General features: G+C 39.9%; 1 protein-coding gene across 1 annotated transcript in view; it reads left to right on the forward strand.

Moving 5' to 3' along the window:
• ITGAV (integrin subunit alpha V) overlaps positions 1-11,970 on the forward strand; it is an 86,145-nt gene extending 74,175 nt beyond the window's left edge. Inside the window, exons 27-30 of the mRNA XM_084815592.1 lie at positions 911-1,024; positions 1,117-1,227; positions 3,495-3,617; positions 3,999-11,970. Of these exons, the coding sequence (XP_084671718.1) occupies positions 911-1,024; positions 1,117-1,227; positions 3,495-3,617; positions 3,999-4,094 (444 nt within the window). The 3' untranslated portion in view covers positions 4,095-11,970. The remainder of the gene's footprint in view (positions 1-910; positions 1,025-1,116; positions 1,228-3,494; positions 3,618-3,998) is intronic.
• Positions 11,971-13,279: the final 1,309 nt, after the last annotated feature.

Here is a 13,279-nt window from a genome sequence, read left to right on the forward strand (position 1 = left end):
ATAGACTATACATGTACAGATAAGACCTGGAAGCATGGAAAGAGGAGGCACAAGTAACACATGTCTTTTCTCGCTGCTTCATTGAAACATCAGAGTAGCTCTGAAAGTCTGTTTTCCATCCAATAAAATTGGAGCAGAAAAGGGAGAAAAACTCCAGGCCAAAATGTTATTTGATGCTAGTTTGCTTGTCCTAAAACTTCTAGGGCCTTGAAGTTGATTTTGTTCCCAGGCTTTTTGATGAATGCCACAGTGGAAGTGTAGGTAAATGTCCTATAGTCAGAGAGATCTCATTGCTAAAACTGTTTCAGCAGCTTTTCCTGTTCTCTTCTATCCTCTGCTAGCAGTCCTGAATAAATGTTCCTTCTTTAATATACGCTTCACCCATCCATCAAGACCTCAACATTTAGCGTGAACATAGTTTGCATCACAATTCCATGACTTGCTTAACCTGTGCATGTGGTGTGTGCCCAACATTTACACCAGCAAAATGCCAGAGAACATGTTGGGTCACCATTGTAGCAACTTCGGCATTCCAAGCAGCTATCGAGGTGATCGCTCAGGGTGTGTATAGTGGCTAAGATGGTGAACCATGAGCCGGGAAAATCCCTGGTTTAGATCTCACCACAACAATGAATTCATTCAGTGGCCTTAAATACGAGGACAATTAATTATTATCATAATTATTATTGTTGCTGTTATTTCATTTATTGAACGTATAGCCCATTCTTCTAAGGAACTCATAGCTTAAATATGTAGCTATCTTAACCACCAAAGACATAAGAAATAAATTTAGAAGCCTTATAAGTGTGGATCAACGTGTGTTACCAGTTTTGTTTGAAGATAAAATGTGAAAGTTTATGCTTAACCATCGCTTCCCCCTTCTCCCCTCCCCCTCTCTTTTTAATCTTAGGGCTGTGGAACAGCAGAATGTTTAAAGATAGTCTGCCAAGTTGGTCGTCTAGAAAGGGGGAAGACTGCAATTCTGTATTTAAAATCTCGCCTTTGGGCTCAGTCCTTCATGAATGTGAGCATTTCTTACTATTTCCACAACTTCTGCCTGTCTCTGTCGGATACAGGTTTTGATCTGACATGTCGTCTTCATTATTCCCATCACAGAAAGAAAATCAGAACCATTCCTATTCTCTCAAGTCATCTGCTTCTTTCAGCGTTATCGAGTTCCCCTACAAGAATCTTCCCTTTCCTGAAGATGTCCACAATTCTACAATAGTAAGCTGCTTGATATTTAAAATTAGTTTGACCCAGGCCAGCATAATTAAGCTGAAAAGAGTAGTCAAAATGAAACATACATCTGAACAGCTTCCGACGTTTTTACTAGGCAATATTAAATAGTTGATCATTGGACTTATTCAGTTAGATCGCATGCTGCTGAAGCTTTTAATTAAATTTTAGCCTTCCGTTGAAAGCTTTCGATGTGGTTTTCAGGCTGCTGCACCACACTGAACTGTATTGTTTCAGTAGGACGGGCACTGGCATACAGAATAACATTAGCATAGGACTCTGATAGCCAGACAGTGCAATCCACAAATCACATGCAGCGTGATCCTATCCATGTTTACTCAGGAGTCCGGCTGTGTTAACTCCCAGTCAATGTAGATAGGAATGCAGCCTTGAACTGGAAAAGGTGCACTTCAGCAAACTTAGTTCCATCAAAGCCAACAGGCCCAAACCAGAAAATCAGTGAAAATCACTTCAGTGATTTCTGGCTGGCCCTCATTCATGCCAAGGGCTTAGCGCTTAATATAGCCTTCTGCAAAAGGAAGAGCTTCTTCCGTTGATGGGAGGCTTTCAGTGTGGTGGCCTTTAATCCAGCAGAGGACCCCACAGGTGAATTTTTTGCCGATTCCCCACCCCGCATTCCAGGGGGTTCCCCAACCCTCTGGATCACAAGGGGCTACAGGCAGGAGCAAACTCAGGATCCAAGCTAATGTACCTATAGTATCATCTTGCACTGACAAGTGGGACAGGCCCATCTTACGTGCACACCAGGATATGCTTTGTGTAATGAATTGCATCAGGCAAGTGTCACCATTTCCTAATGCAATCCTGAGCAAACTGCAGGATTATAATTATGCTATTCCAGCCTCTGATGGACCAACCTCACTGCATCTTCTATAGTGCTATGCTTTGTAAATAAGCATTTTAGGGTTTCAGTCCTATGCACACCTAAGCTCCATTGAACACAGTAGGATTTACTTCTGAGTAAACATGCATAGGATTGCACTGTACCAGGCACTTATCAAGCTATTATTTATCCCAAACCTGTCAAAGTCTGTAACATGGATCAGATCTCATTTTATGAGAAATAAAAACTGACAAAAACCTGTTAGGTCCCGATTCTAATGTCTTCTTGGTATACAAACCTGATATCTATTTGATGAAAGGCAGTTTAAAAATATTTTAATAAAAATAAATAAATAAATAAATAAATAAATAAAGGCTTGAAATAAACAGAAACCTACTTTAAATTTGACTACTTCTCCTGTCTGTTTGCTCATTAACGTCTGCTTGGATTGCTTCTAACCTTTCAGAGTTTAGGTTAGGCTATCTTTCAAATAGGTATACGGGATATTCATTTGTATTTACAGAACACATACAGTAAAACACCTCCTAACGTCTGTAACAATAGAACAGAATTTCAGTAAAATTTCTCCATCAAAAACTGGGTTCTGCAACCTGTATAAACTATGGAAATCAAACAAGTTTGCAAATGCTTATTGTGCATAATTTATTATGTCATTCATTGACCCAGGTCACATGGGTTAGTGTTAACCCCGCCCTGCGTGTCAGCCAGATTACCCTAATTACCTTGCTGGTGTAGCTTGCAGTGTCGTTGGAACCTGGGCAGCATGATTTGTTTGAGGGGGTAGTAACCCTCGCATAACCTATAACTAGCCATGCCGCCCAGGTTCAGACAACGCAGCAAGCTGTGCTGGCGAGGGTGATTAGGGAAATCCAGCCAGCTACTGTGGCTTATTTCCCTCCATGCAATTGTGTGAACCAGCCCATTTTATTGTTTACTTAATCTTGACTGCTGTTCATGGGGGAGAGCAAGGAGCTATGTAGGGGCACTAAAGCCCTGCTTCCAACCACTAGAAAAAAATGTCAGCCACCTTGAGACTTCATCAGGCATTATCCACAGGCTGTCAACCATATCTTCTCCACCTTAAGGACTAGAAACTTACTCTTTTTTTTTTTTTTTAACATGAAAGCTGACATTCCCAGAAATTTGAATTCTGCAGAGAATACCAGATTCTGCTCCTGAGGAATTGCAACTTACACACTGCCTCAGTCATAGGCCTGTAAAACCTCCCTTCCTGCCCTTCATTATAGTTTTTGTTTCAAACTACCAGTATGCCATGTGACTTACAAACCTTGCATTGGATCATGATGAATTTCTAAAGCATATTCCTGATACAATTCTACATTGTTTCTCTGTAAAATATGTTATATATATATATATTTTTTGTCTGTAGGTTACCACAAATATCTTGTGGGGTATTCAGCCAGCACCTATGCCAGTGCAAGCATGGGTAATTGCACTAGCTGTCTTAGCAGGATTATTACTTTTGGGCCTTCTAGTCTTTCTAATGCACAAGGTAAGTTGTGTATTTAATTAATTCTTGTTCATGTTTTTTTAGCCACAGTTCTAATTCAATACTAAATCAGAAGTTAAATATCTCTTTGTATAAATATCCCTGGGCCTCACTAACTCACTGGCTGACTAGTGGAGGTATCAAAATAGTTAAGGCATTTCTACAGCTTGCATAAAAATGTAATCTCCAATTTCAGAACTGTCTAGCAAATGGAACAATCCCTCCAATTTCATGGTTCCATTCCATTTCTTGTTCATATTAGAGATCAAACCAAAGAACTGGTTTTGCACATTGGGATTTTCTGTGGTGGTGGTGGTGGTGGTGGGGTGGTGATGATGATGTGATTTTGTTCCCAATATGCACTATATTTTCTCTGTACTACAGGTGGGTTTCTTCAAACGTGTGCGGCCACCTCAGGAAGAACAAGAAAGGGAACAGCTGCAACCCCATGAAAATGGAGAAGGGACATCAGAGGCTTAAGCAGTGTTTTAGCTGTGTCATTTACCAAAAGGTTTAGAGTGGTCTTTTAATACCTTTTAAAATGTGTATTTTCGCCCGTGAGGGGCAGACAGTCCAGAACTGCACTGCAAATGTCTTGTGGCATTGACAATAGTCTACGGTTAACTGCAAAATGAGAGCAATATATTTTAGCTTCCCTCCTATTAATCATGTTCACATATGTGACTAATACATGTGCACTGATGAGCATACTTTAGTGCCACAATTTTGCATATCCAGCTCCAGAAGGCAAAAGCCTTTGTTGTTGTTTTTTAAGTTTATTGATTGGTAGAACTTGAAATGCTACAGAGTTCGCAAACCTGCAGCTACTACATCTGTTTAATGAACTACATGGACACTAATTGAAGACCTGCTGTTGAACCTTCCCAGCTGGACTTTTCCAAGGTACTCACCTGCTCTTTGAAGTACTTACCTGGCACTACATTTTCATTCTAGAAATACCTAATTGTACAAAACGTACAATGGATTACTGCACAGATCTGCTTCAGTTGTCAGTAAGCCTATCATAGAAGAGGACTATGGTGTCCTGTAGTATGGTATCCATGTAAGGAATTGCTGTCCACTTCATAGAGTCTTTCATATGGAAGATGCACTTTGGCTTCCAGATTTTTATGGGAGATCATTAGCCCATTTTCTAGGCACTAATATCCCAGTTCTATGTAGCGTCAGGAACTGATTGATTCACACAATTTTTTGATACCATTTCTAGTCTTTCTTGTGTCTTCTGCACTTAAGACATTTCAAACTCTGTGCATGTAAACCCAGGTTCTGAATTCAGAATAAATTATGCAAATTATATGTTTGCTTTGTCTTTACTTTGCATAATTTAATTCTGCTTTTCAAAATCCAGGTTTTCAAACAGAATGCAATTCTTTCTAGCCAAACTAAGTTTATCAGAGGACAAACAAGAGGAATAGATGGAAGGAAGAAGATGCTTGAATGAGATGTAATTGTAACTATTGAAAGCGTTAGGAAGCTGTACAGAGCAGTAAAGGCCACCCTTTTACCATCCAGCTCTGCCCCACTCTAAACTATGACCCTTCATCAGACATGTCCCACAATTGTCTGTTCTTCTCCACAACCTTAGGAATAGAATTCTCCTCCTTCAAAATAAAGCTGAAGAGGATACATCCTGTACTAACCAGATACTGGATTTTACATTGGCAGATATGTAAATAAATAAATCCCAGTTTAGAACAAAGGGAAGAAGGGAGTAGACAGGTGATGGTAATGGTCACACAGTCCTAACTGTGACCCATTGGGGGATACAAAGGGTCAGCGTGATGCTGTTTCTATTGGAACTCTCTCTTGGACATTGTGACTGCACATTGTTCCCACTCCATGGCTTTTATGCCAGGAGATTTGCCAAGTTCTAAATAGTGTCATCAGAAAGTAAAACTCTGAAAAAAAAAATTGCAGTGTGCATTTTACAAATCCTCTCTAGCTGAAAGCAGTGGAGTAACGGAGGGAATGAACTTTCTTCCAGAATAGCTTGCAGGAAATGTGTAGGTATGTAGCCCATTGAATTGCCTACCAATAAAGAGCCTTAGAGGCTGATTTATAACATGACAATGAATGAGTGTGTTGCCATGGACTTCAGAGGCTGTGAAGCGTAACCTTAAGTTTTCTGGGAATGTTGCCAGGGTTTGCTCTATGCAAGGAAGCCTAAAGCTCAGGGGAGAAAGTTGTCCAGGAATTCAAGAGCTCTCACGAAGAGCTTTTATGGAGAAGAGAGACCATTGAGGCCAAGCACAAAAGGGTGACTGAAAAGCTGAGTTCTAAGGTTTGGACTTAAGCACTTGGTTTTTTCTTCCAAGTGTCATATGGTTATTTACTAGGAAATTGTAAGGGTATGCCTTTGTATAGAAATAAAACAGCTATCGATCGGGACTATAAAAGCACTGTGTGCCACAGTTATCAAAGGCCATTTATCAAATTTATGTGTTTCTATATCACTGAGAACTTTTACCTGCTTTCCTAATATTCTTCTGTATTTTGCATAAGAGGAGAATTATAAAATGACTGAATTCCAGTGTTGTTCTTGGGCCTAGTTCACACATGCACATACATCACTTTATTTTTCTGCTGCTGATTACTGTATACTTGTATACTTGATAACCAGTAGCTGAATGTATGAACTGGCACTGAAAAACATTGGGTTTGAAGTGGTGTGAAGAGATGATAAAGCTCTATCTGCATTCAGACTGTCACTTGACACTGCAGTTTATCAGGTGATGAGTATACATGTGTGAACAGCTTCAAGACAATAAGGAGAACTGTTGTGGCTCAGCGTAGCACTTTTCTTACAGATACGGTACTAAAGAAAGATCCTGTTTTATAGGCATAAACTTCCATTGCAAAATGCAGTAGAATCTATCACTTTCTGTTTTGAGTTATTTAATACTTTTGGCCTACCACATTCACACTGTGTTCTTCCATATAGGCCAATGACACTGTAACTCTATGTAAATAGCACTCTAGTTTACTTAAAGGTCCTCTTTCTTGGATATCTCCCAGGCCATTCAGGGGAATGAGCTTGTACTGTATGTAAATATTTTTAAAGGGAAAAAAGTTCACCACATTAGGCAAAAGAAAATGTTCCTTTACAGTGATAAGTCCTTTCCAGTTAACATGTTTTCATAAAGAATATATATTTTGTACAAAATAGAACCCAATCCATCAAAAGGTGCAAAGAACAGGACCCCTTCAAATAAAAAATATTATTTTGCCCCATATTTAAACATAGCTGTCAGTGAAGTTATCCTCCCTCTCAACAGTAAAGTTGTATGCAAGTCTACTCCGAAGTAAGTCCTGTCTTGTTGAGTGGGCTTTCTGCCAGAGTGTGCATAGAACTGCAGCCTAAACTGAGTTCTCAATCAGATTGGGAGTTTGTTGTTAACTGTATTCAGCATTATGCAGTATATTTCAAAAAGCAAATGCATATATTTCCACATGGTATATTAAGTAGCAGTCTGTTATCCATTTTATATTAGTAACTGTTAGGTGAATGTAGACATGCATTTGTTTTACCCACAGTTTAATGTACTCAGTGGATAAACTTAAATTGATGCAGTTGCCTCCCATCTAATAGATAATCCTGAAATTACTTCGGCAGCAAAAATCGTATTCCTTTAAGTCTGCTTGGGGGGGGAGGGCTTAAAAGATGTAGTAGAAATAATTATAAGATCATGTGATATACACAATGGCCTCTGTGAATATTATAGGTTAAATATAAGATGTAATACCTGATTCACTGGCAACATCCACCGTTCAAGCCCCCAAAAGTCAAATACTGAAATGCTACAATCCAGAGAGCTCTTCTAGGTGTACATTTGGAATTCTCCCAAGTTTGCCGTGTGGCATGGTGGTGGCTGTTCATGAAACAATGGCTGGGTGCTTCTTTGGACCTTGAGTTTACTTCTTTCCCCTGTCCCTCCTGCATCTTAGAAAGGTGGCTCAAGGATCTTGGTACTTTGGAAACACTTGAGAAACTTTTGTTAACAAGTTTGTTTCACAGAACAGTTTTATTCCATTCAAGTGACCATGCAGAGGTGAGGTAAGATGAGAACGTGTCTGCATTTGTGTCGAGACTTTGTGACTATAGGGCAGTTTGCACGATCCTCCTCACTTGTTGAAAGTATGCATGAGGGGGTCAGAGAGTCCTGCTGGCTAACGCTGTTCCTTGTTGGCGGCACATTTAGTAGCCATGGGCAGCAGCCCTAAGCACAAACAGATGTAATAAGGGAGGGTCTGTAGTTCAGTGGTAGAGCACCTGCTTTGCAAGCAGAAGGTCCCTGGCTTGATCCCTGGCATCTCCAGGTAGAGCTAGGAAAGAATCTTTCCTGAAATCCTGGAGACCTGCTGCCAGTCAGTGTTGGCAGTACTGGGCTAGACAGACCAGTGATCTGACTCAGTATAAGGGCATCTTCCTGGGTTCCTATGTATGCACATAGGGCTCTTCCATGCAGGTGGAATCCTGATTGGCCCTGGATTCCCCCTCACATGGAGGGTATGTGCAAGGTGCTGCTTCGCACAGCTGCTGAATATGTGGTTGGCAGTGGGGCACGGCTAGCAAATGGCAGCAAGGAATGGGGCTAGTCAGTGCAACAGTGCGATCCCATTATGCATGCTTTCAGTGCATGAGGGGGGTTCATGTGAACCCCCTTCTTGTTGACATGAATCTTCCTGGCTATCTACTACTAGTACTTAACACCTATAACCTGATGGGTTTGGGGAGTTTTGTTACTTTAAATCCCTGAAAATGGCAAGAATTAGGAAACCAACAAAAGTGCATTAAAGGGATTAAGTTAGGTAGCAAATGTGGCTGCACACTATTTTCAATCCTGGCTGTTAATATGAGATATGAGAGAGGTTTTGCATTTTGAAAGCCATTATTTTGTAAAATCAGTGCTTTGTGCCAAAATATAGCTGATGCTAATAATGGACTACTTAATAATCAAATGAACTTTGCATAGGTGGTAGTTATTCAGTATGACAGCCGTTCTTGCTGAATCATTATTTTTGTCCTGCTAGCATCTCTGGTTAAACAAGTTTTGTTGACTTTTGAAGCAGTTTAAAAACCTGCAAAATCTGTTTAACCAAAAACAACAGCAGGATGGGGAAAAAATGAAAGTGTGTGTTCTGTGGGCAACTGTGGTTGTGTGATACTTCCTTCACATTTCTTGCAAGCTAAAATCGGTACACAGCTGTAGACTACCCCAGTAGTCTAAATACTGTATTTAGACTGTATGATCTCTTCATAAACTCCTCCAGTAATCAGTGCTACCCAGTCTCCCTAAGACATCGTCACAATTTTATAGATAGGGGTGGTATCTATTTGTTGATGATGAGTTTATACTTTAATATTGGTCCACTATTGCTTCATTTTCAAAGGAGAGTCTTAAAGGTACTCAGTTAATTCAGTTCTCTTTGACTTCGATAGAACTTAAGTGCAATACATCTTTTATAACTGGTTTTAATTAATTACTTGCCAAATTATCAACACAGGCCCAAGTAATGAGAAGCCTGATCCTGTAATTCTGCTGGGGCACTCTCTCCTATGGAAGTGGCTGTTATGAATAATTTCCAGTCACTTAAAAACTGATTCATACATGCAGGTTCATTGTTCAGTGCCACAGGGAATCCATTAAAAAAGCATTGTGTCTGAGGTCATATGAAAGCCTTTATTCTGTTTGATCTGTGATGGCAATTCCAAAGACAATACCAAGTCATTTGCTCAATATTAATGTTGCTGATGTGAACTTGATGTGGAATGTATCCATATATGAACACATCCAATAAGCACACATGTGCAATCTCTAAATGTATGAACTACACCCTGAATGTATGAACTGACTCAGATGAAAATTACTGTGTAGTGTTGATTTTTAACCAAAACAATTCTGCAAAGAAAGCTCTTTTTTGTATTCTTCAATATGTGAAACCCGGTTTGGTCATGCAACTCATCACTGACGTTGAATGTGAATGTGTGAATTCACTCTACCAATGATTTTTTGTGAGCGTAAAGACTTCCAGGATCCCAGAGAGGAGGTGATTGCACTTTAATGCCCCTCATGGGCTTCTTGGAGCTCTGAGACAAACCCTTTTGATTGTAGATCAGTCTCATCCACTTTCCCTTTCCTTACTTCTCCCTGCCACAGGACACTCTGTACTAGTATAGTGCAAGAGTCTCGCCCTGTGAAACGGTACCAGTGTGACATATTATGCCAAAGCCAAGTCCAGGAAAAGCATAAAATCTGGTACAGCCTACTCAAGTTGGCTTGAAATGGATGTAGCATATATTATCTCCCAGAGGTCAAGACTTGTTCGGCAGAGAGCAAAAAATAACAGCGTGAGCCTAAGCAAGTTTACTCAGAAGTAAATGTGACTGATTTCAATGGAACTTACTAGTAAGAGTGCTTAGGATTGTAGACTCAGTGTCCATATGCAATTGTTCCAGTAAATGTTCTGATTGCCCACATTGGGTAAGGCACCATGTACGTTCTAAAGTTTGCTAGTTGCCACTGTTACGATTTAGTTTGTAAACTTTGCAAGTGGACTCATGACTGTACAGAAACTAAGCTGATCCAACAGAGCTACTATTGTCTCAAATGAATATATCTCTAAATATATTGTCCTTGTAAAATGATTTTCCGTGTCATTTCAGCATAAATTAACCCATCATTTAAAAAAGCAAGACAAGTTTTGCTTAACATTAACACTATCACCTAACGCTAACAGTGATCCTTTCTAATGTGAGAGACTATGGACTGAATCCAAATATTCACTCAAGTAGTTTTGTGTGCCTAAGCATGTTTGCTTTGGACTTTAATTTTTTTAACCGGTTGTCCATGCTGCATGGTAAAAAAAACTTTTTGAACTTGGGGAGGAATTGGTAATTACAATAGACATAGAGCTGTTGGAGTTCAGTGTCTACCTTTCCCCTCTTCCTCATAATGTTGGAATAAACACATGACATAATCTATTGCGCTGTGCGTTGCCTCACCCCAGCTTGCCAATAGCTAGTTATGTGAGCTGGCGGTGGCACAACACACGGCAAGACAGCACTGTATTGTGTTTACCTAGACATAAGAAGAAAGGAGACAGGGAATTTCCTGTAATGTCTTGACAAATCCTCCAGTAAGTAGGAAAAGCAGCTTAGATATTTTATGAAGCAGGAGGTCTGTAGTTCAAAAATACAGTAAAAAATCCAAATGGGTGGGTACAAGCCAGTCCAAAAGAACTTTTAGACCCCGGCCTAAGTTTGTAATCTTGATATTTAGTACGTATATTTTATTCGATCATTCCCTAGTATTTGTTTTATGCATAGGTAGTGCTTATTTGTTAAACACCTATAGCATAGTATACACAAGCTGGTAACTGACAAAGTAACTGCTACACGTTTGTGGAACTGTTTCCCCACCCACCCCGTCATCCATATGATGGACACACTTTGATAATATGCATTTCCTGATTATCCTGTGCCCTTTTTTGACTGTGTATTGTGTACAATAATACATCCTTTGGTTTATCCAAACATTTCAGATGTCTCCCAAACTATTTTGATACATGAGGTTGTACAGTACATGAACTGAAAGGATACACCTACGCTGAAAACCTGTTTTTAGTTATATCAGTTTATCTGTCATGACTGCCCCCAAAGAACCCTGGGAATTGTTATTGTTGGTGTGTTTGTTTAGGGTACTGAGAATGATCTTACAAATCCCTAGTTCTCCCTCCCCAAAACTCCAATTTCCATGGTTCCCTGTGAAGATGGAATGACTGTTAACCCAGTTTAAGTCTGTAGCAGGTACATCCTAAAACATTTTGTGTTCACTCATTTTGGCTGTGAAGTCTTCAATGCACTTTATACCCTCAATTTCTTAGAAATTAAAAGGGTATGTAAGGAACAATACACTGAGACCTCAGATATGTTCATTTGGGTTTGATTTAGCATGAACAGCATGGTCACACTGGTAATGCTCTGGAATAAACATATAGGAGAGACAACAAGCAAAATCCACCAGCACTTACAACGTAAGCCTTATATAAAGCTGTGTGAATGGATAGTTTTTAACTGTTAACAAATAATAAAAATCTATGTTGTAGCACACAGCAGCAATCAAAATAGTCTATGGCAGATACAATTTATTATTTGTCTTTCTAAATTGGTCGTTCTTTAATCCTGCAAATCCATTGATGTTAAAACTTTTATTATTTTGGAAAAGAAAATCAGATATATTTTTAAATTGTTCACATAAATCAATTAACCATTTGTTATTGTAAATAGTAGCTTAACTAAAGTTTTTAAATGGTGAATAAAATACCTCTCACAGTCTATTATTTGGATTTATTTAATGGGTCCATATTCTGCAAAGCACAAAATTTCAGGATATGATTTCAAGCTCACAACAATGCTTTGTATTTTTACCCAAGATAAAACTCGCTTTGGATCTGTAAAATGTGGGAGTGCCCGGAACAAATTCATGAAATTAGTTTAGAAAGTCAGACTGGTAAGTAGCTGGAAAAAAGGATGCGCTGCTCACTATCATGCAAGCCTATGTGTGTTGATTCCACACATGACCCAATTCCAACATGTTCTTCCTCTCCAGCCCCATGAGGTAATACATGTACACTTCCATGGGTACGACGCATGCATAGCACTGGCTGGGTCCCTTTGCCTGTGCTGAGAGAAAAGCATGGAATTCTGAGCCTCTCTCAGCACAGAGAGAGTAAAAATGGGTAGGGCATTGCAATGATGTCAATGGAATGGCCACCCCCACTGATGTCGTCCTGCCTGCAGAAGGCCTTGTCAAGGAAACACACAGCTAACCTTTCTCTTCCCACCTCCAACTCCCCATGTTTTTTAACAGCTTCTACATTCCTGTTATGGTAGGAAAATAATAACAAAACCGTTTGCCAACCCTGATATTTTTAAAACAATACTCTGTGCACGTGCAGTTTGCATTTTAAACTCACTTAAATTATTACCACCATCTTGACTACAGGAACAAAATGGTGTTGATTTCTGCTCTGCTGATGCCCTCATCAGCTGCCACTCTTTGGGTGCTCATGGGGGTGAGGGGAGAGGCAGTTAGGAGGTCTGGACTTTAGCCCCAAGGTCCATCCCTAGCTGTACCACTATCTGCTACTGGTGGGATCCATTGTCTCTTGTCCCAGATCCCTACACTACTGATCCCTACTGTTCTTTCAAATGTGTGTGAGACAGTATGTGTGGATAGATGGATAAATACAGACAACCTTTTACGGAGTGGTAAATTTCTACAGTCAGTTGAAGAGTAGCAAGTGATTAGAGTTTCAGATTATGACTGGGGAGACCCAGGGTCAAATCCCCCTCAGTTATGAAGTTCACTGGATGACTTTGGGCCAGTCAGTCTCCCAGCCTCACTTACCTCACAGGGTTGTTGCAGGAATAAAATGGGAGAGAACCATGTAGGCCACAGCTTCCTTGGAAGAAAGGTTGGATCGGAGTGTAATAGACACAGCTTGCATGTAGCCCTTGCTAACCCAGTTGTTTACAGTACTGTCCTATACTAGCAAAGGGAATTTTATTAGAAGTATGGAAAATTTGCTCAGTTTGTCAAGATGATGCAGAGCTCTAGGCTGTGTGCACAGTATCATTTGCA

The sequence above is a fragment of the Heloderma suspectum genome, chromosome 1, assembly GCF_057233095.1.
Source record: "Heloderma suspectum isolate Gila_16-S chromosome 1, 16-S_ref, whole genome shotgun sequence".
Taxonomy (NCBI): domain Eukaryota; kingdom Metazoa; phylum Chordata; class Lepidosauria; order Squamata; family Helodermatidae; genus Heloderma; species Heloderma suspectum.